Raw genomic sequence first — 27,025 nt, 5'->3', positions numbered from 1 at the left:
TCATTACTGAAAATACTTTATTTGACATCAAGAGTAAAGTAGGAACATTGGATTACACAGCCCTTGATACATAAATGATAAAAATGCAAAAAGCAAAACCATCTACAGGAAACCCATAATCAGTCCAGTACACAGTAACACCCCGGGTAAAGCTGCATATCAGGACCCTACCTCATGTGAACAAGCAGTCAGTCATCCTGAAGAAACAAAGCATTAGGATTTCCTTTGCAGCTATTTGTTCTGAGTTTCAACCCTTAGTTACACTCAGTATCACTTTGAGTGTTTTTACCAGTACGGGAGAGGAAAAAACACCACCCATCACAGGACATGGCCAGAACTGACTCCTGAGTAACCTGAATGTTTATAGACAAGGCTCCAGAAAACCCCAGGGAGAGAAATTTCATGGCCAGGTAGAGGCACGAGCACTTAATGAGTTTGACTAACAGAGTTTACACAGAGAAAATGAGATCTGGAAATCACGGTCAGCACCGAAGGGCAAAACGAGCAACAGAAGTGGCTTTGGTTCTTACATGGCTTGTGGCTTTAGCAGTAGAAGAGAAACTATGCAGCAGCTTCTTGCACTGCTGGTATCTCTCTGCTGGGAATGGTTTTCAGGTTTCCTGATTTTCCAGTTTCCATGTCTTTCCTCTTTCAAGGCACATGCTGTAGAAACCTTTGATCTCCACAGCCAGAAACAAGTGCTCAGACCGCCTCCATGACATTAAATGATTTCGGCACACAGCAAAATAACGAGTTGTTACACTAACTTTTTCTAATCTTCAAAGCAGGTCCCACTGCAAGGAATGTTCCCAGGGCCTCCCCCCGCCTACCAACCACTCAGTTACAACAGGTATCCCCTTCGCAGAGGCTGGCGGTAGACAGACACCACCACAGCTGATGGTCCCAACCCTGCAAAGTTACAAAAGGCTCAGCACAAAGTGGAAGCGCTCTCTGCAAAGGTCCGGCATTTTCAAGTGGAGTCTTGATTAGCTTTGGTGCTGATCTGCTACCCGTGGGAGTGGGTCCCCGCTTCTAAGGCACCTTTGAAAACACAAAAATAATCCCCTCCTGTGTCTCCATTACTGATGTAGGCCACACTGTTTCGTGGGTAGACATTTGACCTGACTTCTCTAAAACACATTTTTTTGTACTCCCTTGTATTTGCGAGAGCTGGAGCCTGACCTGCCAAAAAGGAGTTGTTTTGTTTTTTTTTTAATGCAATGATAAGCACAACAGAGAAGCTCTTAACCACAAGCCTCCTTCCTTGCACTTTGCTCCTGCTCCATGTAAGCCCATCTTTGCTCACCTCCCAGCGTGACTGGAACAGCAAGTCTAGCCAGAAGGAGCTTTGAAGCAAAGGGAGTGAAGACTTTTTTCGAAGTAAGACTGAAAAGGCAGTTAGTAATTAGAGTTTCTATGCATCCTATGAGCCACTGCTGGCCTAAAAATAAATGCACTGTCCCCCAGCCCCTGCAGGATCCCACCCCTGCAGTGCAAGGGTTCAGCAAAACCTTCAGGTCTCAAAAAAAAATGCAATAAAACCCCAAACCAAACCGAAAAAAACCAAAGCAATACCCTCAAACAAAACAAACAAACAAACAAACAAAAAAAGCCCAAAACAAAACAAAACAAAAAAACCACCAAAAAACTACAGGCAGTGCTGAAGACGATCCCCAATACAACAAGTGTCCCTGATTTTAAACAGCCTTCAGCACAGGCCAAGGAGGTGCAAATTGCTGTGGTCAGAGCTGGTGGCAAGGCGCTCACCAGAAGGAATTCAGTTCTGAGTTTATGGCTAAGAGCTTTAAATCACTTAAACCAGCTCCACGGGTGTCAGCACCTCAGGCTTTCCTATGGTCACGGGAAGGAGAAGCAGGGTCTGTACAGGTGGTGCCCCGATGCACTGACAGAGAACAGTACTGTAGAAATGTGCATGGCTCTCAAAGCCTGAGACAATCGGAAAGGAGGTTCCAGACAGAGTACACGCACTGCAAACAGGCTTTGGGCAATGGAAAATCAACTGGATGTCAGCTCTGCTGTGAATATCTCAGCACCGCAGGAGATTTCATGGACAAATATGCAGAGCAAATATGATACATTGCTTATATATAATGACGCACATAAAAAGCCTACTAGTCTAAAGATAGAGGAGGCCTTGAATCATATCCTATTATGCTGCACCCTACTTTAATCTGGTATTAAATATACTGCTTATGATACACAAATTACCTTTAAAAGTTATTAAAATGTTACAACAACAATAAAAGTAATACAGATTTCAAGTTTTTTGCACAATCTTGCAAGAGAGAATTTTGGTTTTAGGGAGCTTCAGACAATGTTTAAATAGCGTGGTGACTTCCTACCACGGTTAACAAGTGTCAGCAAATTCTAAGGCCATAATTTAATCATGCAATTAAATTAATCTTTATTTCAGGAAAAAAAAACACCAACCACCACAAACCCACCCCTCTCCACTGCCCAAAAACCCCCAGCTGGTGTTGTGCTGAAGCAAATAGTCTCTGTCATGTCCAGAAGTAACATTATCTGAAGCCAGCGGTTTTTGCAGATGCCGCTTGTGTAGCTCCCAACCTATGCAGAGAGCTCACTGACAAATTCTGGCAAGCTCTGTCTTGACTCACTCAAAGCCTCCTTTGAGACTAAAAGAAATAATAACATTCATTGAATCCAGACTTGATTGTTCAACACCTGCTCTGCACACAGAGAAGATGTTTGTTTTGGTCACTATGAGAAAAAAAAAGTGTGATGTTGTCTCCTTTAAAAAAAAAAATCTAATGCAAAGCGTAAACTTGTACAATTTTAGCAGCATTTTACAGTCCTTCATAAAGTAAAACCAGGAATGAATTAAAATCTCATCTAAAATACCAAATATCATGGGCAGTAATTGTTGGTATATCAATCACAATCAGTAAAATTTGTGTCCAGAAATTAACTCAACCCATGGGGAGTACTGCAGCAAATAGATCAGATTCAACATTTTCTGGTGAATATTTACAACTCCTATGTACAACTTCTGGACTTACAAAACAACGGAGAGCTAGAAAGTTGTGTAGAGTCAAGTTTGGAATTTAAAAAAAATTTAAAAATAAAAGCACTTGTCCAACCGATTTGGAGACGCTTTGGCATGCCAAAAGAGGCCTTTTTTTTGGTTCACGGCAATTGTTATAAAACCAGCAGATATGTTATAAAACCAGAGGCCAGATGTCCTGGGCAATATAGGCAAGTCTCTGTTGTGTCTCTGGTGTTAGCTATTTGGCGAGCCAATATCCACTGTGATCTTTGTATACAGAGGGTACTTGTCAGTTCTTAACACCTTGTAGGATAGTGTATTTAAGCCGTCAGAGTTCATTGTCTCCCTTGTGTGAGCAATTCGGTCAAACCTGCAGGAGGGGGAGGGCGGAAACCACAAAGAAAGAAAGGAAAAAATGTTTAAACAACTCGAACTTTGCATGCCTCTCAGGCGGCATCTCCGGTGTTTCAAGAACAACCTGAGTATCAGTCTTATAAACCCCCAGATTTGGCCAGACTGAGTAGTGGTCCAAAGCATCCCTATGGGGTCAAATTTTAGATAGGAAAAAGCAGCCAAGCTTATAAATCACACAGGTCCTTTTCCAGCTTTGCACTGGAGCAGAGGTTTATGCCCCAAGGACACGCTGGAAACAACTGCTTGGGGTGTAATTTGCTGTGTTCAAGGGAAAAAAAAAAAAAAAAGGAGGCGGGGGAGAGACCTCTATGTCATAGTGCAATGCTGGGGAAAAGTTCTATAAATCAGGTAATAACCTGGTAAGGGGGAGGGGGCAACTTGGAGTGCAGAGAGGTTCAGTCAGGGAGGAGGAGATGGCTTGAGCCTTTCTGCAGTTGAGCTTTTCGCCCCCCTCAAACCTGCTGCGGGATGGGGTGAGACACACCTCTCGGGGTTGGGTTCGTTCTTCCTGTCCCGGGTATGCCGAATCATTCTGCACTTCCCAATGACAGCATCTGGACGGGATATCCCCATGCCTTTAAACACCAGCCTGTAAAAAAAGCAAGTACATTAAACACTCAAACGGATGTGGGATGCTCTGCCACACCTTCCACAAATGACCATTGGTTTTGCCTACTTTTTTTTTTTTTTTTTTTTTTTTTTGAGGGTGTTGCTAGTGCATTTCCAGGCTTGCCAACACTGAAAGGGAGGAAAGCCAGTCCTTTTCCATACAAGCACATTAGCGTGGGGAGAAGAGACATCCCCCCTGTCAACACCAAACTAAATTCATCTCCACCTCTATCTCCTGCAGCCAACACCCAATACCCACATTAACCTTGCTACAGGCTGTAGACTCGACTTTGAATGAGAGGCATCTAGTTTTTAACCCTTCTGGATAGGATGTGAAAGCAGCAGTGCTGGGAGAAACTGAAGTGAACGGTGGTGGGTGGAGCAGCATGAAGGAAACAAACACATGGTGAGACTCACAGCAGTCCCAGCTGGGTCCCACCGAGTGAGGGGCAGCCCATTTTTGCATGTTCTCTGCAAGACACCTGCAGTTATTTCACTGATACTGGAAAAGTACTTGAATTTTTCTTCTTTGCCTCTGCCTTTTCACTTCTGCTCCTCAAAATCTGAGTGCCCTAAAAAGAGAGGACTACTACTACCTTGCTCTAAATGTTCTGCCCCACTGGAAGGCTCTCCCTCTCTTTGTTCATTAAACCTTTTTTAGGAAGCCCCTTCCTGAAGCCCAGAAGAGCTCAGAAAGCCCAGAGAAGAGACCATGCAGAGTGGGTTTGTCACTGAGAAACATGAAGAGGGCTTCCAAACTCAAGGTCCCAGTGATGATTTCTCAACCCCATGTCCACCCTTTACCCTGGTCTTCAGGCAGGGGTGGTCCCAGCCTGAAGTGTTTGCTGAGTCAGCAGATAGCCCCCACATCACCTCTATCTCCTCCTGGAGACACCCTATGCCCCCATACCTGGGTGAGAGCAGCAAGTCTGTGCTCATCCCCACCCTGGACGCACCCCAGGGAGCCAAGGAGGAAAATTTATTTACCTGTTATAAATGTCATCATCTTCGCCACCCCAGCCCCAGTAGTTATTTGGGAACCCATTGATCTTTGTGAACTGCTCTTTGCTCAAGGCAGACACACCTCCAAAATACTGATTGTAAGGCAACCTGGAAGCAGAGAGAAGAGGACATTAGAGGAGGACAGGTGCCACTCAAGGGGCAGCCTGACTGCCTGCCTGAACAGGGTTTGCTTCTGCCCTTCACCCCAGCCCACAGAGAGCCAGCATCCCCTGCAAGGCACCTTCTTGCAACAGGGAGCAGCATGTGTGGACTTGGCTGGGAACTGGTGGGCTCAGTCACAAGTACACTGGGGAAGTATTCTGCAACTGGCAATGGCTGCAGCCTTTCACTAAGCAGTGCACTGTCCTCAAAGGACAGGCGGGTGAGATGCACATCACATCACCAAAGGTGACGTGCATGCCACAGGAGTGGCAAGAGCTCAGACAGACAGGGTGTGCCACAGAGTCTTCTCTTCCTGCAGCCCAAAACTGAGCTGGCAGTGTGACCTTACATACACAAAACCAACCAGCTCCTGCTCAAAACAGGGGACAATGCACCAGGGGTTTGGGGACAGATGGATTTCAGACCCACAGCACAAGGGGTGGGCCCACACAGGGATCACCAGGACCTAGTGCAGACTTGTCTCTGCTTCAGCAAGCAGAAGAATACCCCGGGGCACGCATTTCTTCTTTGAACTTCACCTAGCTGCAAGAAAAAGCTGCAGCTGTTGTGGTGCCAGTGGCAGTCCTGCTCTGAGCAGGGCCTGGGTCTGGAGTGGAGACGTGCAGGGATCCTGCCTACACCACCACTGCTATAGCTTTAGCACTACCGGCCACCACGGGGGCACAACCGGTTTTCACTTTATAGATTTACTTTATAGGCGAGTTTTTAAACTCCCCCTTGGGGATTTGGGATAGGAAAAGAGAAGACAGAGAGGAAAAGCAAAACACATTTCTGTTCACAACACCTTGCTAACAGAAATGTTATGCTGGAAGACATTTCGTTTTGTGCTGCTCTCAGAAACCAGGGCGGGTCTCTCAGTGGTGCGAAACTGAACAGCCAAAAAAAAATTTTTAATTTTGGTCTTAAAATAATGCCTGATGTAGTATTTTTAAAGCTGCACATAATTCTCACTATGTGAGAGTGTCTCACTTTTCAGACTGAGTGGAAACACTAGCTGTCTTCCACCTTCCAGCCTGAAACACAAGAAGGGATACGTGGGCATCTGCGAAACGCAGGGTGCTTGGTTTTTCCTTGCCCTACATTTCACTTTCCAGAAGCTGTGAATTTTAATAAACTGCTTGGCTGCATTTCTCCGCCTTCCTCCCCCCTCCAGCCACCCCCACTCCCTGCAGGCACACGCATGCCCAGACAGGCTTTTGTGAGAGGCGTTTTCCCATGCTTCCACTGGTAGGTGGGGATGGGTAACACCGTGCCTGGCCTGCTAGACTATGGGTGGTATTAGGGAAAAGATGCCCCTCCAAAAAGGCGTCTCACCGAAATCCAAATTTATCCATGGATACAGAGAGGTGCCGCGGCTGGCTGTAACATTTGTAGGTGTTTCTGTCATCCATTGGGATGAGGTCTACGTCACTAAACACAAAGCAATCATAGTCATACTCTTTCAAAGCCTCTGCGAATCCTATATTCAGCAGTTTAGCACGGTTAAATTCTTCCTCTCCATCCTAATTTAAAAACAAAGAAAAACAGTTAAGTGCCTTAAATTGGACAGTTGACATCAGCAGTTTCTTACCTGCTCTGAGGTGCCCGTGTTGCCGCACTGGGTTGGCACACCTGTGATGGACTGAGCTGGAGCCCGAGCACTACCCTTGCAGTGCCCACGGGATGTTTGCAGCGAGACCTACCGCCCACCAAGGATGCTGCCTGTGGGGTGGTGACATCTGGGGCAGCTGCAAATCACGGGGGCAGACAAAATGGCTGAGGAAAGGCTGGACCTGGCTCAGCTCCCAGCTCTTGGTGGGAGCTTCCAAGAGGGCAGGTTTGATACCGAGCGGTTTCTGTGTCCCCCTCCACACGCAGGCATTTCAGGTTTGAATTCCATAAATTCAAACAAAGGGGAAGCAGCCGGGGCTTCCTGGAGCAGCAGAGGAAAGCAAAGAGAGATGAGTTTCTCTAGAATAAGGGTCTCTTGCCACAGAGAGAAACCTTGGTGGTGCTTTGGTTTAGAGCCAGAGCAAAGGACCATGGACCAAAACTTTCTGTGGCCAGGATCTGAGGACCCTCTTCCTAAGCTCTGCCACAGCACAGCTGTGGGACTGTGGCATGGCCTCTGCCGAGCAACACGTGTGAGCACACGCCAGACCTGATTTGCAATGCACAAGATGGCACCGGGAGTTATGGTCTGGTTCTCTGCTGCTCGCTCCTGATCCTCTGCCAAGCCCTGGGCAGATATGCACACACAGGAGCAGGATGCTCCCTGGGAACCCCAGAAGCTGGGTCAGCACATGGCTGTGACACAGCCTCAGTTACTGGGTGGCAGGTCAGTGTGAGCTGCTTCCTGAAAGGGCTATGGCTCATGTGCTGGATGATGCCACTGCTGCAGTGGCACATCCCCTTCTTTGGTGCTCCTCTCCCACCATCCATCTGTTCTGGGGGCCCTGACGAGAAAACAAAATCAGGAAGGTTGTCACCGTGATAGGAAGGACCCGAAAAGAACTGACACTGCAGTAGGGCACGTTTTATCCCAGGGAAGGCGCAGCTAAAGAAGGGACCTGCAGAGAACGGAGCAGGAAAGTCTCCACTTTCCTCCCTGAGCAACTGAGGAGAACCCATTGGGCCTTTTTCAGGCAGAAACATTTAAAAAGCGCACGTGGCTTTGAGCACAAGTAGAGGCTTGCAAACTGCTTGCGCACTTTTGAAATACAACAAGATCATACCCACAAACATAAGAATATTGGTTTGAGAGTAAGGATTTTCAGTCCAAGACCCCAGTTTGCAGCAGCAGCAGCTTCAAACCCAAACCCTATGCAGGGGAACACAACAGGTGGAAGCAAACTCACAGGCCATCGCTGAAGGAGGCTGGAGTTTTTCTGCCAGCCTGGAAACCAAGACTGCTAAATCTTTTCTACCTTTGCTCTTCCACACTCTCTGAGCAGCGTTCAGCCAAAGGACTGTGCAAGCTGCCCCTCCACCCTGCACTACCCGCGCCCAACACAGGATGAAAATCAAGGATGGATTGTGCCCGAGGAGCAGCAGCTTCAAACATCACGCCTCCCAGACAGCTTTCCCTGGTTAATAAACAGCAAGTCTGGGAACTGTTTAATCCAGACTGGTTAATAGATCTGCTGCTGGAGAGCCAATGCAAGTTCTTAAAACAGCCCCAAGTATCTTTCAAATGAAGGTTTTAACATGCAAGTGTCAAACCACAGTTTTCAAAAGCATTCATCACCTGCCTAGGGCATAAATGACTTCACAGGGAGGAGTGAGCTTTCGTGGAGGAGGATCTGAGCAAATTCTCGGCATCCTCACCAGAAACAAAAGGGTTCACACCATAAATAAGGTGGTGGGAGGATGATTACCATCATGCATAAGAGCAGTGAAAACTCGACTACAGAAAATAAAGGTAAGTGGAACAAAAAACCAGGGGAGAGGAAGCAGCTGAGGCTGTGAGATCAGTGTTTTCTCCACTTGGCAAAGGGGCTGCCCAGCCCCAGCTCCTCAGCGCTCCTCAGGTTCCCCAGCACCAAACCCAAACCTGGCTCCATAGTCCCAAGGGGGACTCTTCCCGGTGCTGGTGCAAAGTACAATGTTCTTATACTTCAAAGCATCTGCTGAGTCCAGTCTAGCAGAGTGTCCTCATTTCACACCCTTTGGCTGTTCTTTTTCTAATGAAATTCAAGGCAAAGGGCAGTTCACACCGATTTTGTTACCAGCAGAGGCTCAACTGTAATTAACTCATGCCTTCAAGTAGCCTCAAACTCTTCTGGGTGCCACATGGGGATTAACATGCTACAAAGAGCTGCGTTTTCAAATTTCTCTCGGAAAAGCCTCAAGGCACAGCTCAGTGATCACACCAAGAGCACGTGGGACCCCTGCACATGGCGGGGACTAGACACAGGGCATTGCCACTCTCTTCCCAAATGTTTACACAGCTTCACACTCTAGGATCCAAGAGACTGGAGGGGGAAGGGAATAACAACCAATATAAGAAAACAAAAACCCTTCTCCAAGCCATTTTTCTATGCCTTTACATCGAACAGGTAGCTCATGCAGCAAACTTTGCTGCATGTTATCAAATGCAATTGCTTTAAAGGCAGAAGGCTGGTTTTCTGTCCCATTAGACATGCAGGGCTTTACAGCCCGTATCAGAGCAAAAAAAGACTGACAAGGTTTTGCTTTTTGCAGAAAGCTGCTTCTTTACCTAAGGCAATGTGGAAGCACTGGTGTGCTCGAAGTACCTGAGATTCAAATCTCTCAAAACTCAGAAGCATGCTGCAGACTTCCATCTTTGATTGATCCCCAACATTTTGGGAAAGCAAGCCCAACAATCCAGAGCTGGGGAAACTTTGTACTGCTGTACCTTCCAGGTCAGCGCAGGGAGCCCTTGAAAAATCAAATAAAGCAGAACGGAAGAAACCTCCAGCCCCCACCTCTGTTTGGCAGCTCCTCATCCCATGGAAGCTGAAATCCCATTTTGCCACAGAGAGATGGATTACTTTGGACTTGCTTGGACAGAGGAACATTATCCTGAAGAGCAAGGCAGCACACAGGGGACTGCTGCTTTGACACTGAAGGCAAGCTCCATGCCTTCCTAGGTTTTCAGCCAGTAAAAATGTTGTCCAAGCGTATTTTTGCTATTTTCTTTTTCTTGACAGGTTTTTCCCAATATTCTCTTGTCCTGAAACTTAAACCAATGTCTGAGTTTAGTGCTGGTGCCCAGCACCTGTTTCTGGCTCCTGAATTTACTCTCTGTATCAATCCCCTTACATCCAAGTCCATCCCCATTCCCTGATCCATGAGAGAGTGGAACAAACTACTGCCTCAGTCCTGCAAGGTCTGATGCTGACTCCTCCTTGCAGCTGGAGATGAATGATTAGCTGAGGAAAAGAACATCCAGGCCTTTTTACTACCCATCCCTTACCTTTGCTGAATCTCAGGCAGACGTACAAAATAATATTTTGGGGCCCAACAGAAAAAAATCATGGTTTTGGAGCCATTACTCAAGGTAAAGGGGTTGCAAACCAGCAAGATGCCATCTGTCCTGGCTTTGTCCTACCTCCTCCCACTTCCACGCAGGAGGCAGCTCTGCGATTCCTCCTGCAGACAGCACAGAGGACCTCTGGCTGCGTCTCTCTGACCTAGATCTTACAATTATCAGGTCTCAGGGAGGTAATGGTGAGGATACATATTCCTGGCCAGCCAGAAGAGCCATCACCTCTAATGGGAGCCTGCTAGTTAAATCAGGGATACACCAAGACAACCCAAACCACACACACACATCATGTCCATGTGTAGGTCCTCACTCCAGTGACTTGAGCAGGTAGAAACAGATTTCCAGGGCCCTAGAGGGCATCAGGAGACACTGTGGTGTTTCTGTGTCAAAGGGTGTTTTCATGCCTCAGCACAATCACACTGGGCAGCGGGAGGGAGCAGCCACAGTGGAAACTGGCGTCCCTCACCACTGCAAGGGTAAGCAGGAGCCAAGCACAATTCCCTCCTTTTTCCCCATACCTGGGGGGTCCTGATAACCCCTGCAAAATGACATGAATAAGAGTGATGCCCAACCACTCCACACTCACACACAGACACCCTCTCTGGAAACTGCTACCCAGACACTGCAGGTAGCACCAGGGGCCAGTGGAAAAGGGTTGAGCAGCTGCCCAGTTTTCAGGGAATTTGCCAAGTCTCCCCTTCCCCAAACTTTAGTCTGGCTCCACAGGCATTTGCGTGGGCTGAAATGCAGTGAGAATACCTGCTTCTAGACCTGAGTGCCCACGTGGCAAGAGCTGGAGGTGCCAGAGAGTACACTGGTAATGGTGGGGCTGAGGGAGACACTGCAAATTCGCCGCTGACTTCTCATTTGCTCAGGTCAAGCTAGCACGGCATTGAATGGGCATTACACTAAGTGCGCCCAGTCATGCGCCCTCACCTCAGATTTATCTGAAAAATCCTACAACTCCTACTCCACGCACTGGGTTTGGGTTTTTCTGGGGGGGTGGAGCGTGCAGGTTGAAACGCAACATGCATTTTTTCCACTGGCTCCCGTTGCATGGCAGACATTTTGCAAACACCATCCCCCTGACTTCAGCCAAGCCCTACTCTGAGGCACTCAGGCACGCAGGAACAGCACGGTGGAGACACAATGGACTCGTGACAGAAACATATTGCGCTGAAAGGAAGAAGTTTGACATTACCAGTGCAGCAGTAGCAGGGCTCAGCGCTCCTCTTTCTTTCTATGAGATGCCGAGCACAGAAGAGCATGTAGGCAGCGTGTAAGAACCAGATCACACAGCAATTCTCCTTGCTTCAGTGATTGCTTTGATATAGACAGGATTAACAAGTAAAGGTAATATTTCCCCACTAGAAGGAAAAATAAAATAAAAAAAGAAAAAAAAAAAAAAGGAGGGCAGATGCAAAGGGAAGGACAGACAAGAAAAAGAGAAAAGCAATTGTCAAGACAGCAGAGAAAAATAAGACCGTTTTCCTACTGTACTTCTGGCAGAATTAATACATTTTCTGCAACTCTCTCTATTCAGTGTTTCAACTCACCCTTGAGAGATGCACCCGGTGGGTTTGCTACCACTGACCACTCCACCTCTTCCAGACACAGCTTATTAGAGGCATGCAGAAGGAGGATGTTTATTTTACAAATCAAGTAGTCTTACTTGCTAACCTACATCTGCTGGATGTGTCCAGGACATATATACCCTGCGTACCACATTCCACTCCTGCTCAAACTGTGCACAAGGGATGCACCTGAAAAAAACATTTGCTTCAGAAACTTCTGTGAGGGTTAACTTAAAACACACGGCCCTAGTGCTGGAGAACAGGACCAGAGAAGAGGAGTAGCCAGCAACACAGGGCAAGGCAAGCCAGCATGCACCACGGCAGCAGCAGCAGGAACTCCAGCTGGGCTTCAGACACTGCCTGCCTTTACAGGCACCAGCACTGCTTTCCCTGCCGTTGACCACCACCGATGGCAGAATACCAGCCCCAGCTGCACTGCCAGCTCTTTGCAATGGAGACACCTGCTTATCCACGAGTGATGCCGCAGACCGTGGGTGGGCAGCTCTCCCCTGGTCCCCCGCTGAGCTGGCAGGTGAGCTGAGGAGGCAGCGGAACCCACTGCTGGACACCTCATCGCACCTTCCCTTCCCAGCCACGCTCAGAAAGCGAGGCATGCCGCCCTGCTGCCTTCACCCACCCACACCCTAGGGACTCAACCAGCCTTGTGGCACCAGGAACTTGCACAGTCAAATGCTGCACGTGCAAGGAAATGCAGCCTGAAGGACGAAGGGCTGGGGCCGGCCCTGCACTGCTGGACCGCAGCAGCACCAGCTGCTCTTTGCACTACAGAGGAAGGGTCTCCTTGCAGGGCTTAATTTTAGGGCACTGTGTGCCAGTCCACATGCTGCAGAAATGCCTTGTGTCCTCAGTAATGTGGCTGCCAGGCCACAAGCACAGTCAGACGCACACACCAGAGCATCTTGGCTGCTGTGCTTGGGAACAACTGCTAAATCCTCACAAATCACCTTTGTCCAGATCTCTGGCACCCTGAAAATGAGCAAAGTAAGAGAAACTGTTGTAATGGAGTATTGGTTTTCTCTCTAGGAATAGTTCTCCTCTTACTTTCAATTCTGTGGGGAAATACATTGCTTGAGTGACCATTTTAAATATTCATGGTGTTTGATATGCCCAAACACATGATCCAAGTACAGGTTTAGGAAGTTAACATTTAAAGGAGCATGCTGTTATCATCTCAGTTTTTACTGAGATGAGAAAGCACGATATAAATAAAGATCCAGGAGAGAAACTGCACTGTGGGGTTGCCCAGCCGGTGGTCTCTGCTAGGGTTCTCAGAACTGCACCTGCCCTTTCACACTGCAGCCCATACAAACGCCTGCACATTTTAAACCTTTCGAAGTGCAAACACCACCCACTTATTTAAAAACCATTGTGACATAAATTAAGACAGCTTGTCTTGAGTGAAATGTGCTTTTTTATGCCTTTTTTTTTCTTTTTAAAGACAGATCTAAGGGTACCAGATGTGAAGAAAAAAAAAAAAAACCAAAAAACAACAACCTTCCCATGACTGCTTGTTTCTTTTCTGTTCTATTCACCTGAAGACAGCCACTTACTTACCTGCTCCACTGCTTTCTCCATCCTGACCCTCTGTGCACTAACACAACAGAAGATGCTCAAGTAAAGTAAGTGAAATCCTACAACTTCAGGGCACATCCAATACCAGATTAAGCTTTAATGCTACTCTGTCACCTTAAAGATCTCTGTATGCAACTGGGAACTGCATGCAGCAGTTGGGAAAAAGGAACATTTGGAAAGAAGTGTTAAATTGGGTTGTGCTATTAGGAATTTTTTTTCCTACTCACCAAGTGGTTTCTTTAAGCAGAAGCTCTCTAGAGTGGATTGTGCCTGAGCAGAAGAGGGGATCTCAAATTTTCCATCAAAATTGATGAAGCAAAATTTTTCATTTGAACTTTTTTTTTTTCTTTTAAGCAACCTTATCCCTGCCTGCCAGCCTACTGCTGCTCAAAGTGAAGCAACCGTTCCTCTGTTTTAAGGGGCACAGGTAGTGTTATGACTGTATAAGGGCTTGTCTCTTTAGCATCTTTCTTACCTGGTTGATAACATATACTCCATAATCTAGTTGCTGCCTTTGGAGAATTGGGTGCAAGTAATAGAGCCAGTACTTCAGGTGCTCCTCTCGGTTCCTAAAGGGTATGATTATTGCTACTTTCTGAAGTGCTATACAGTCCTTCGGAGCAAAACGACCTCCTGCTTTGATCTCTGGATTTATTCTTGCCACTTCTTCCAGGTTTACAGGCTGGGAAAACTCCACACGTAGTGCACCAACTGGAAGAGAGGGACAGCACAAAGCAAGTTAACACACAGAGTCTATCTCTCTGAGCATACATCCTTTACACACATTTGATTTTTGGTTTGGCCTTGTTTTTAAGAAACAGAGCTTTCGATCCCAGCTCAATCCCAGCAGTGCATGGAGGTGTTAAAGTTTGGACCATCCATCCCCAAAGCAATCTCTCACCATCACTCGGAGCAAACACTGGGCCTTCTGGTATCAGAACCCAACCAAGCTGATGACATTAAACTGAGCCTTGAAAATCCTGCCATCTGCATGGCAAACCAACAGCTGTGCTCCCACTGGCATGTGCACCACAAAACCAGCCTGAAGCAGCACCCCCTGCACCCTCACCCATCTCACACAGCCCAAGAACTTCAAAAATAGTCCTGCTCTCCTACTGAAATAATTACTTATGGCTAGCGACGTGCAAAGTGAATGAAATCCCCTTTTCTTGTATTTTTTCTTTTTCTTAGAGATATTTTCAGTGTTCTGCAGACATGCCCCTTATTTAATAGAAATGCTAAAAAAAGGCCTTATCCAGATTTGCATGGAGGTTGGCAATTCCTGCAGGTGGTGTCAACAGTTTTGAAACTGTCAGAACAATCTCTGCCAAAACCAGTGGGTAAAACCGTGGCACCACAGAGAGAACCCTCTCAGAGAGATGCCTCCTCTGAACATCAAGACCAGTCCTTCTGTAATATTTGCTTCCAGCTGCTCCAGCCCTGATGGAGCAAAACCCTAACAACTGTGGCAGCTCCTGCAGAAGGAAGGGCCTCTCTTGCTGTCATGTCCTGCTCCCAGGAACTGCCAGATAATAAACTGGGCTCTGCACACACACTCATCTCCTGCTAAAACCTCTGCCGCGGGTGGGGATGCTGAGGATCCTGTGCATAAGGCAGGAAGTCTCCACCATAAATACCAGGCTGGGGATCACTCCTTAAAGGTTTGGCTGCTGTACCCTCCCCCTTTCCTCCATTTTGGTGTGCACAGACGCACAGGCGTCCTAGAGCTACTGCCTCCAGTTCGCACTTGCTACAGAGACCCCCAGACCCCCAGATATCAGGCAATGCGTGCACACACCAGCGGGGGCTACAGAGCACTTGGGGAGCCCCTCAAGAAGGGGCACAAGTGATTTTTAGAGCTCAAAAAGGCCAGGGCCGTCACAATCAACCTCGTGCACCCCGTAACAGATGACTATTAAAAAAGAAAGCAGAAATAAGGCCCCAAACTCACGGCTGGTTATTTACAAGAAGATAGTTTAGTTTGGTTGTGCTGCTCCGCAAACCTGTGCTCACTCAGGCTGGAGAAGGCAAGGAGGAGACTGGCCAGGCAGGCAGAGGTACCCAGAGTACCCCCAGAGGCAGCAGGGAAACTTTGCTGCCTGATTCACTGCCTGCACAGCAGCAGGACAGGATGCATCGTGGACAGGATGCAAAAGGATCTCCTGACCTCTGCATTTTGCACTGCTTAAACGCGCACGTTTCCCTCTCACAGGATGAGAAGGCAGCAATTTCTCAGACTCCAGGCACTGGGATCAGCCTGCCCATGCTCTCAGCACTCTGCTGCTTCCCAGCAGCACTCCCAACACGCCTGCCTGGTTCTGCACCCTCTCTGCCCCACAGCACAAGCTGAGTCCTGTGGATTCCTGCCCTGCAGCTGCAGGGCCAGGGCTGAAGACTCTCCAGTCTAAATGTGGCTCGAAGGGAGAGCTCAGAGGGCACACTGCAGTGGGAGGAAGAGGCAAGAATTGGAGGAACTGGGGCAGGAAGGAACGTGCAGTCGCGTGACCCAGACCGGGACTCGGTGACGACAGGATCAGGGGCCAGGCATAGCTATCGTTGCGCCTGTGGGACAGGCTGGGGCAGACACCGTATCATTGAGGTCAGTGGGGGCAGGAGGGGGAGACAGTGCATCATTTCCTCTGAATTTGGGTACTGCTTCTGCACAATGGTGGCGAGTACTTTCCCAGAACAGCCTCTGGCCTCAACCCACTTTCCTGCCTGCTTCCCCCACCCACCCCTCCGCCCATCAGCATTACCTCCATTAGGAGACTGGCACTCAGAGACTTAGGATGATGCTACACTTCTATGCATTTAAAACAGCAACTGAATTCAAGGGCATTGAACTGGGCATGGTTCACCTAACTGGTCATGGACAGCAAATGGGATTACGCTGGGCATCTGCATCCAGGGTGTTATTCTCCTACCTCGCTCGCATCCAGCTGCCAGCAGCAGGACCAGTCTGGCGGGATGCTGCAGGAAGCAGCTGGCCAGAAGCGACACATCCCCTCGTGGGGCCCTGCCAGCCTGGCCCACTCCCGGGCACTGGGTGGCTGCCGTCCCACCAAGTAGCCCCCTCCTGCCAGGGCAGGCTACACTCTCTGCTCCCAGTTACCACACTCTGCTCCTGAGAACAACTGCAAGCCCCATCAGCCCTGAGGATGCTTTTCTGGTTTAATGAACAAAGGTTCTTTTAATGCCTTGCGCTCGGTCACTCAGTGTAGGGGGGAAGGAAACCAAAGTTTGCCAAAGAGGGTATCTTGCAGATTGGCATCCAGCAACCCCCCAAGGCCAAATGTGGACCATTGGTCCTGCCAGCACTTGCTCTTGTTTGCCTTCAGGTGACTGGAGCATTGGCAAGGAAAAGATGGGAGAAGAAAACATAGTAATGTTAAAAAAACAGCTGCAAAAGTCAGAGACTTAACAGTTTCTTGAAGGGCACCAGCGAGAAATTATCTGTCCTGCTCTGACCTCCTGCTTAATAAATCAGTATTAAAGGCAGCACAGCTTCTTGCAAATACTGTCGTGAGGGATGCAGCCAACATGCAGGTCAGTGAGAAGTCCCCAGGCACTGGTGCCATCCATGTGCAGCAAGGCAGCCGCTTCTGGGGCAGGCTGGACTCAAATCACTCTGTTAATACATTCACTGAACACAAAGACAGAAAAAAAGCTGAACAGGCTGTTTTGAAATACAGATTGACTAAAACAAACTAGACTTCGTAAAGCCATGTGGCTGACACAAAGCAGCAGCAGCATACCACCCCCACTGCAAATCGACACTTTCAGCTCACTTCTCGAGCAGGACAAAGCTAAAGCCAAATCCACAAGCACAGGCTTTCCAACAGTGAACAGAGTCATGGTTCCAGTTGCTAATTTTAAATCCTTTTCACTGAAATTTGACTACCTGGATAGCAAACAGCCGTAGGGCTTTTGTCTCCCAGGGATGCTGACTCAGGACATGATCTGTAATGCCAACAAAGTGTGCAAAGTCTGCTGCAAGTGTTGTCCCACCAGTCAAAACTGTATCTCTACCTATGTTTACTAGGTAAACTTTCCAGTCCGATTCACTCCATCAGAATCCTTTCTGCTATTTTTCCAAGGTGGACTGCCTGACATACAAGCCTCTGTATATTGAGTCCCTTCTAAGAACAGACAGGCACAACAGAGCTGAGTGGATTTGCAATTCTGGTCACCCATACAGCCTGGCATCTATAGGCAGATGCCTTTAGCATCATGGAACTTCAACAGAGCAGCTTCATGAGCCTCTGCTGTGTATTTTCAGCAAAAGAAAACCTCGAGAACATAAACAAGCAACTGCTGGAAGCTTGCGAAAGACATAAAAGCACAGCATCACATTCAAACATTTCAGAGATTGTAAAAGGAGGTTTTAGCTGGCAGTGGCAGGGTAAGACAGACACACGTACTGAAAAGGAGCCAACCCACTCCTGGCCTCACCTCTGACACTCAGAAGAGTTTCTACTCACAGGAAAAGTGCTGCACAGGCACACGTGCCAGGGGCCATCATGCTGCTCACAAACAGGAAGCAGCTTCTCACACAAAGCAAAAAGTGAGGCTTGCAAAAAGCCAGAGGCAGCACAGCACTCGAGCCTCAGCAGCCTGGCCCACAGCCCCAGTGATTTTCTCGTCCCCACTTCCCAACAGCCATGCCTGGTCACAACATCTAAACCTCTTGCCATCTGAGGCCGCCAGCACACATCCTCCCCCCAATGCTCATCCTGCTGACTCAAATAGGAGGTCTCTCACAAAAGAAGCCCAGGATCTGCTCAGCCCGATGCTGTAGCAAATCTAGAGACTGCCCCAGCCTCCCCAGACCACAGGGAGTGGTCTAGGGAGATTATAGAGAGTATTTTCTCAATACTAGAAGTATTGGGAAAACTCAGGCAGCAATGCCCTGCAGGCCCAGAACTGCACTGTTGCATCCCTACAGGGGCTGCATACAGGATGATACCACACTCCATCCAAGAAGGTGATACAACACAGGGCTGCTGCCACAAAATGCAGCCCCAGGGGGACTCAGGTAGGACAGGGCTGAGGAAACCTCTTCTTCAGGAGGGCAGTGAGGCTGCAGCAGAAGGAAATATGAGGGAGGGGAGCTGAGCTAACAGACAGGCTTGAAGAGGTGATCCAGTAGTCTGAATCATCCTCCTTGGAAAAACCAGGAAAATTCACCTTCCTGTTTTAAGCCAGGTGTCAATCTCAGATACTTGATTTAGTGAGAATGAAAGCAAAACTCATGTAGCATCTGTTGGAAGAAGTCTGTCCCCAAACAGAGCAGAAAAGAACGTTTCCATTGCCATGGCTGAGAGTTGGGCATTGCTCTCCATCCACTGCACCACGTGCATGCCCACATTGCCCTGCTTAGACAATATTCATAAGAAAGGAAAGCTGGAAAAGAGAAGCAGAACTCGAAAGTGGGGGGGGGGGGGGAACCCAAACAACCCTCTCTTTGCAGGGGCCCAAAAGAAAAGGGAAGGAAGGGCCCATTGGCATCACCAAGTCAGCCCTGGCTGAGAAAAAAAACAGCATCAGCTCCACAGCAGAAAATGGGGGGGCAAGTTCCCCCACTCCAGGCTGCAAAGCAGGGCTGGAGAAACCTCCAGCTCCCAAACCCACAGGGCAGCTCCAGGGCAGGCAGCTGCATCCCACAGCTCAGCAAAGCACTAATTTCCTCTTAAAATCATTAAAAAATCATAATTTCCCATCAGCTAAACTTCAGAGCTGTACCAGCACCTATTCAGGTGTACCTACAGCTACACCTATTCAGAGGTGTATCAGCACCTATTCAGCCAGGTCTGAATTATAGGTCAGCCCCGTGGTGGGTGGGATGAGGAGAAGGGACAGCCCACATGTCTCTCGCCCATCTGGGTCTCACCAGCAGGCCCCTGTCCTGGCATGAAAATGGATATGAGGACACTGGACACTGGCCAGTGGGTTGCAAAGTGGCTGGCAGCTGCTGCCCCTTCCTGCCTGCAGCCCGTGCTCACCTATGAGCATTTAAAGAAAAAAAACTCCTTAGGTCTTTCTCGAAATACCCCAGTGAGGAAAGAAATGCCCTCCCAAGGACTGGCATACGTTTTATTTGGCTGATCTACACTTGTAAAGTTGCATCTCGCTACAGATGTCAGATGTGCCAATGCCAGGCTTCAACCTGCTACACAGGCATGTGTGCAGGCAGGCTCACACAGCCTCTGGCATCTGCAACTCTGGAACCAAAGGGAAACAGGCTGAAAAAACGAGGATGCATCACATGCACTGGCAACACTGGGTCTGCATGAGAGCAGAGGTCTGTGTGATTAACTCAGCGACTACCGCCAGAGAAAAAAGATTTCTTAATCCGATCCCCTTCACTGCCTATTCTAACATAAGGTCTCACACTAGCACATGGTGTCTTTAAAATAAAATAAAAAACCGCTGTTGATGAAAGATACTTCTGGGAGAAAAGCAAAGTCCTCCCTAGCGGCTCAAACCCAGTGCCCGCTCAGTGAGGCAGCTTTGAACTGTCTCTCTTTGAGCCGGGCAATCCGCATGCCATCAGCCCTTCCCGCTGCCGAATTGAATTCCAGGCTCTCAAACAGCAAACTACAAACAAACAAACAGAGAAGGCATGGATCAGGAAAAGTCTGAGCTGCCACCCGCCAGAAACCCCCCACCGTGCCGCGGGACGGGATGTGTGGACAGGAGCTCTCCCGGGCTGAGCGGCATTCCAGGTACACGGCTTTGCCAGGGGCAGCCCAAACCACAAGGGAGACGCCGCAACCCTCCTCCCCTGCCCCATCCCATCCTGCCGGTGGCATTCGCACCTGGATTCCCCGCGGCCGGGGCTCCCCACATAGCGTAGGGGAGCACGGGGTGCCAGGTGGGGCAGAGGTGTGTCTGTCTGGCCGAAACTCTGCCACGGCCTGTGAACCCCAAAATCACGGGGTGCTGCCAGCGTTGGGGAGCGCAGGAGGCAAGGAGAGAAGAAGGGCATTACATGCCTAGGGAAATGGCTAGTGCCCCATGCTCTGCCCCAGAGCACACAAGCATGTGGAAACCCATCCCATAAAGCCTTTACAGGGACCCCTTCCAGGTCCGGCAAGACAGTTCTGCAGGGAAGTGCCCTCAAAGCAAGTCCAGTTGACACCCCAGCCTGGGGAGGTGACAAAAGCAGCCCGTTTTCAGACAAAACATCTGCAGGGGCGTGGGGACTGCCCCGAGCTCCTGCAGCTCAGCTGCAGCCGAGAGGCAGCTGGAAAGGCTGTTTGCTATGCCCCAGAGGGCAGCCATGGCCACTGCTCAGTGGATTAGCACCTGCAGTGTGAATCCACACCTGGCTCGCCAAGCACTTCCCCTTGTGGGCAGGAGCTCTAGGCACTGGTTAGCACGAAAGAAAGCACTATCCAAGTGGCGACAGGCCGAGCAGCAAGACCTTCTCCAGCCCAGAAGAACAGGGGAGAACTGGACACTGACACTGCTCCATCCATGTCCCAGAAAAGCCCAGATCTTTGGCCCCACCACTGCAGCACTGCTCGTGATGGATTGGCTTGCTTTGTCCCCCGAACCTTTCCAACCAAACCCCCTTCTGCCTTGCAGAGAAGGATGTGCAAGAGGGAGGGGAGTGGTGGCTGCAGGATGCTGGCTGGAGTAGGGTCCACTGAGGAAAGGAGGTGAGCAGTGGAGTCCAGCAGCCCAGTGCCTCTGGCTTGCTTGAGAGGCCACCAGACCCTAGAGCACCTCCCAGCTGAAGACTTGCACCCCAGCCCCCTACCCTTTGAGGTTGGGACGGCCCTCAAGGCAGCAACTAGTCCCCTTTCTGCAGAGTGAAGTCAGACTGAGAAGCTCCACATCAGAGGAGGAAAGTTGAGAGCTTAACTGAATTCTGCAACAAACTGCAGTTTTGGAAGCTGCAAGTATCCGTCTTTTTCCAAACACAAACTTGGCTCAATTTCCAAAGAAACTGCTTCAGATCAACGCTGGCAGAGAAACAAGCATGTTATAAAACACTAGATCCACGAGACAAAACACTTTTCTTTTCTCTGTGTCTTGTGCCGCGTGCCTGAAACAACTGCTCCCCAGCATGGCGAGGTACATTTCCAAATTACTTTGCAAGCCTAATTAACAGTCCTTGACCTCCACCACTTTGACCAGGCAGGAGGATGCTAGGGATGTTCTCACCACAGGCTCCCTGCCCACCGAGAAAGCCTGTGCTTCAGAGTTCGATGTGCTCCCAACCACACGGCTGCGGAGCCGTCGGTGGTGGTGCCAGGATTGCGCATCTGCTCCCGGCCAAACATCTTAAACATATTCTTTGGAGAAGTTTAACACAGTTTCTCAACCGCTCTTTTGAAGCCAAGGATGCCTAACTTTGAGCTCATTAGCTCCCCCTCCCCCAGCCCTCTCCACGCTCTTCTCGGAGTTTCTGTTTTACTTTTTCAAAAGAAGGCAGAGGAGGGACACAGCACAACCCCAGCCTGCAGCGGTGAGCGAAGCAGTGCCTGTAGCACTGGGGTTTGGGGGCAGGCAGGAAGGAGCAGAGAGACTGGCTGTATCGAAAAGGTTCAAAAAAAGGAAAGAGAGCAAAGTAAATAACTGCAAGTTCAGACTAGAGAAGAGGGAGATGCTGAATGTAAAGCAAATGCTTTCTCCACGATGTGGTATTGCAAGTGACCCCACAGATTCAGAGGCCCCCAGTTTCTTGGATAGAAACAGCCCAGAGAGACAAAAGCCGGGGACTGCGGGTGGGCAATGTGACAGGATGATCAGATCCCAAGCCTGCCAAACCCACCAAATCCCTCCAGCACTGTCACCATCAGAAGTCTTCTTAAAAAAAAATCATGGGTTTAGCATCTCTTAGGTTTTCACCTTCTTGCCTAAATTTTGCTCTGCTAGGACTCTGCCAGTGCTAAAATGTCCTTTGCCTCTGCCCACACAATGTCTATATATACAAGGGCCTCAAACTAGATTATTTGTGAATTCACTGACTCCTCAGGCAGAACATAACCTCTAAAAACTTCTGTAATACAGAAGTTTTAGAAGCTAACTACATCTCCTCAGAACAAACCTCAAAGCATCAGAAGATCCTCATCACTTATCTTCAGCATCTACAGTTTGGAACGACTGCTTGTACTGACAACACAGACATCAGAAGCATTGCCTGAAAGAAAAAGCCCGTACCATAGGTCCCCCCCTCTGTAACTGACTGGTGGCTGTTCACTCATAAGCTGGCCAAAGGGGCTTTTTTCTCTAGATTCTTGTTTTTTTAAACATGCCTTGCTAACAGTGGGAAGCATCAGTTTCTATCCAGAGCTCTGACATCTCAAAGAAACTGTTGTTTTTCTTGCATGCCCAAGATCCCTGAGCAAAAGGACTTGGGGGTGCTGTTTGACCAGAAGCTGGACATGAGCTGGGAATGTGCACTCACAGCTCAGAAAGCCAGTTGTATCCTGGACTGCATCAAAAGCAGCGTGGCCAGCAGGGCAAGGGAGGTGATGCTGCCACTCTACTCTGCTCTGGTGAGACCCCACACAGAACACTGCACCCAGCTCTGGAGCCCCTGACATACAAAGGACATGGGCCTGTTGAAGCAACTCCAGAGGAAGGCCACCAAGATGATCTGAGGGCTGGAGCACCTCTCCTGTGAGGGCAGGCTGAGAGTTGGAGCTCTTCAGCCTGGAGAGGAGAAGGCTCCAGGGACACTAGGAAGGACTTCCAGTACCTAAAGGGAGCCTAAAGAAAGATGGAGACGGGCTTCTGACAAAGGCACATAGTAATAGGACAAGGGGCAGTGGCTTTAAAGTGAAGGAGGGCAGGTTTCGATTATATATTAGGAAAAATTCATTTACTTTTGGGTGAGGGTGGTGAGGCACTGGAACAGGTTGCCCTGAGAAACTGTGGATGCCCCATACTTGCCAGTGTTCAAGGCCAGCTTGAATGGGGCTCTGAGCAGCCTGGCCTAGTTGAAGGTGTGCCTGCCTACGTTAGGGGGTTGGAACTAATGATCTTTAAAGTTCCTTCCAACCCAGTCCATTCTATGTTTCTGTGATGTCCCAGAAAACAGACATTTTTAAACATCAGTGAAAACAAGTGCATCTCTAGTGGTTTGTGCTTTGGACAATTCACTGGTTCATACACTAATTTATATTTTTGTTTTGTCAATATCTTTTAATTATTGGTGTTCAGGGTTATCAGTTTTCTAAGCTTAAATCTGGGGATGAAAAGCTATTAAGACAGACACCTGACTGCAGTGTTTAGCACACTTGGGTCATCTGTCCCAGGAGGTGCTCATGACAGAGAGGGTAAGAGCATACCTCTTAAAATTGCCATCCCAGGCAGACCTGGTATCTAAACGGGGGTCAAAAATCGTTGAAGAAACAGCTGTATTCTAAAATAACCTCCACAAACATATGCATTCAACTGGGCAGGACTTGCAAATGACAGCCCTGAGAGACTGACAAGCCTGTCCAGGAAATTCTGCTTTGCAGACTTCTGGCTGCCTAGAGATGAGCTCTTTAGGTAAGGGTTCTTACAACCAAAGAATCTGACTCGTTGTGCACCCCCCTCCTTAAACCACCGGGCACGCAACGACACCATCCCCAAAACACGACAACCACGCAGAAATGACAGAAGAAAAGCATCTGATTGTTTTGAAAGCACTTCAGCCAGCAGACATACTACTTCTATAAGCAACAAAAAAACCCAACCCAAGCCGACACCACAATACTGTTCCTAAAGAATGTAACAATTTGGGGAATGGACACCTGCAAGAAATACCTGGATTTATGCGCTTTTGGGCTTCTTGGAGAAGCCAGAATTTCTTGGAATTCTTGAAATTTTACTGACAGCAAGCAGGCTCTGCATCTTGATACCCCTTTTAAGATACTCCTTGGCATGCAGCTTTAAACTGGAGCATAAATCCAAAATGCTTATATTACCTTGTATTAGAGAATTTCATAGCTGTTAAGGACTTCTAATTCAAAGCTGAATTGCAGCATTTCCCCAGACCTGATTTACTCTTTTAAATTATAAATAATGGCAAGTGAACCAGAAAAGCACATTTTAAATTTGGCAGCTTCTTGTAAGAGATTAAACCTCATTCAGCTAATGCATTTGTCGCAGAGCCAGACAGCAGGGATTGTAAACTACTCTGTGTAAAGACTGCTAGGAAGAAAACTCTGGGCCTCTGAAACAAGTACCTGGCTATTTTACCATTTAAAAAGTCTGAGCAGCTCAGTCACACATATCCTGTGTGAGTCATCACATGCTTCCCAAAGACGAGGAGGGTGGAGGAGGGGGAAGGGAAGGGGCAGGCAGGAAATTTAAAAAAAAAAAAAAAAAAAAAAAAAAAGATGTATGGTTCAACAAATTAAGGTTTACGCTGAGGAAATGCGGCGGTTGGAGCTACCTGTTCCCAACAGAGCACTTCTCCATGGCTTTGGGAAGGTAGGAATCACAGTTAGGTCCTTGCTGGTTCCTGTTTTTCTTGCTCATACTGATAAGGAGTTTAGTGCACAAAAAGAAGAGGTTTTTTTGAATTCCGGGTAGGTGAATTAAGTGCCAGAAATGCCTGCAAAGTGTACACCTCTCAGTGGCCTTAGAGTTCCATGAGATGTCAATGCAGACTCAGCTCTGAACAACATGTGAGGCACGACAGGACTGTTTTACAAAGGCTTTTTGCTACCAAAACCTGACAAGAGCAGGATAAAAAAGAACAGTTTCTCACCTACCTGCTGGATACAAATCTTGATACTGATGGTGCCAGGCTGCATATGACTGCACCACCCCACAAGCACTGAAGGTAGCACAGCTAGAAAATGTTTGCCTACTGCCTTGTAAAGAGCTACTTTTTGCATGGTCCTGAAGTTCTGTGACTATCTGAAGCCATTTCCAGTTGCCTCTGGCCTTTGGCAGATCCAGCAAGTTGCACTGAAGATGTCACTAAGATGATTTAAAATACTTTAATTGATCCTTCAGCGACTAACTCCAATAACGCTTTGAATCTTGAGGTCGCTAAGAGTGTTTCTGCAAACCCAAGGCATTTCCAAAGCACATGACTCACTCCTGACAGGATCAGAGTAAGTGGAGACCATTTAAAGGAAAGCCATATTCATACAGCGTTTCCACATCCACTCTGTGAGAACAGGCTTGCACAGCCACTTTCAACCTAAAGTGATCTTGGGGAAAGAAGTGAAAGACATCAATCAAAAACAACAACAACAACAAAACCCCACAGCGGTTTCTTTTAGTGACCTCAAAACTGCCTTCCTGAAATACCAAGTCATTAGCAATTCGGATGCATTGATCCATAAACAGCTGACCAGTAAGCACTGAGAGAAATGAAGAATTTTGAGTGAGTTTCATAAACTGAAAACCACAGAAAGGCTTCTCAGAAGTCTTCCCCATCATGATCTCGAGTAACAGAGGTACTCATGCTAACATGGCACACTTGATGGATAAGAGAGATAATCTTCAGGGCCCAAACAGCTTATGGACAGGTCACTGTCAACTGGGATGCCAGCAGGTCATGCCAACAAACTCTACCTACACCACAGGAGCGTCTGTTCAAGCAGCAACAAGTAGCAAAGTTGGGTGAGAGAGCCTTTTAAAGGAACGCAAAAAGCTGAAATTCACCTCGCCCCCACCTCTACTTTCTGACAAAGCCAGCGGATCAAAACAGCTCCAGTCATCACGTACTGAAAGTGAGACCACCAGCAGGCTGCAAACCCACCAACATCCTGCCAGCATGCCAGCACCCAAGCGGTCCCGAAAAAGGCCTGTGAGAAGCACAGCCCCAGTGCAGATAAAACACACGCCAGGCTGCCACGTATCAGGATACTGCATCACAGGACCAAATACACGGGAAGCGCCACTGGGATGCGTAACAACTGTATTCATGACCCTTCCTCAGAGCCCATTTTAAACTCGTGCCGCTCATCCAGCAGGTCCGCGCACACAAAAGGCCACGAAAAGCCCGCACAGCGCAAAGAGCCCCTCTGAACCTTCCTGTGGGATTGCGCAAAAGCAGCATTTTGGGTAGAGTTCCCAGAGGAAATTACCCAACCCGGCAGACAACCAGAAAGAAACCTCGCCGGGCTGGGAGGGAGCGCTCCCGGACAGCGCCGGGGCTGCGCCCGCCGCTGCCGTCCCTGCGGCAGCATCCGCGCCGCGCTGCCCCGCGCACCGGCTCCCCCAGGATTCTCCCACAATGCCCCTCCGCCGTCGGCACGCGTGGGCATCCACGCCGCTGTCACACCGCGCCGGCCACTGGGGACAGGCGGGGACACCGAAACTCGGCGGCCGCCCGCGCCCCTCCCTCGTGGCCCCCCCTGCCCGCCCCCCCGAAACCCCGCCGGGACGGCACTCACCGAGCAGCGGGGACGGCTCGGGGCAGGGGCCGGGCGGCGGCGGGGGCTTGGCGGGCGGGGGCCGGGCCCGGGCGGGCGGCGGCGGGCGGGAGAGCGGCAGCGAGAGGTTGGCGGGCGGGGGGCGACGCGGCGGCGGCTCGGGGCTGCCCGGCGGCCCCAGGGCGCTGCCCGCCAGGTAGTAGAGCAGCGTGGCCGAGAGGTGCAGGGCGCAGAACGCGACGAGGAGGCGGCAGGCCCGCTGCAGCGAGGTGCCGGGCAGCGACGGCTCCTTCAT

The 27,025-nt window shown here is 49.1% G+C and overlaps 1 protein-coding gene across 1 annotated transcript; it reads right to left on the bottom strand.

Annotated features, from left to right (window-relative positions):
* On the bottom strand, positions 1–27,025 carry B4GALT1 (beta-1,4-galactosyltransferase 1). The gene is made up of 6 exons (XM_027884663.1): positions 26,752–27,025; positions 13,869–14,104; positions 6,551–6,738; positions 5,039–5,161; positions 3,927–4,031; positions 1–3,398 (listed from the first exon to the last, which is right to left on the bottom strand). The coding sequence occupies exons 1-6, from the start codon at positions 27,023–27,025 to the stop codon at positions 3,263–3,265; spliced, it is 1,062 nt and encodes a 353-aa protein (XP_027740464.1). The 3' UTR covers positions 1–3,262.

This window comes from Empidonax traillii, unplaced genomic scaffold, assembly GCF_003031625.1.
Source record: "Empidonax traillii isolate 1590-97213 ecotype Southwest subspecies unplaced genomic scaffold, ASM303162v1 scaffold152:size925058, whole genome shotgun sequence".
NCBI lineage: Eukaryota > Metazoa > Chordata > Aves > Passeriformes > Tyrannidae > Empidonax > Empidonax traillii.
Note: the sequence above shows the minus strand (reverse complement) of the source record. Positions and strands in the feature narration are given on the sequence as shown.

What these genes read in the sequence shown, in the direction of transcription:
- B4GALT1 (XM_027884663.1), bottom strand. Translation starts at nt 27,025, where the DNA reads ATGAAGGAGCCGTCGCTGCCCGGCACCTCGCTGCAGCGGGCCTGCCGC. An exon ending in CGAGCCGTCCCCGCTGCTCG is followed by an intron (nt 14,105 to 26,751) that starts GTGAGTGCCGTC and finishes CCTCTCTTCCAG; the next exon opens with TTGGTGCACTACGTGTGGAG. An exon ending in AACGAACCCAACCCCGAGAG is followed by an intron (nt 3,399 to 3,926) that starts GTGTGTCTCACC and finishes CCCCTCCTGCAG; the next exon opens with GTTTGACCGAATTGCTCACA.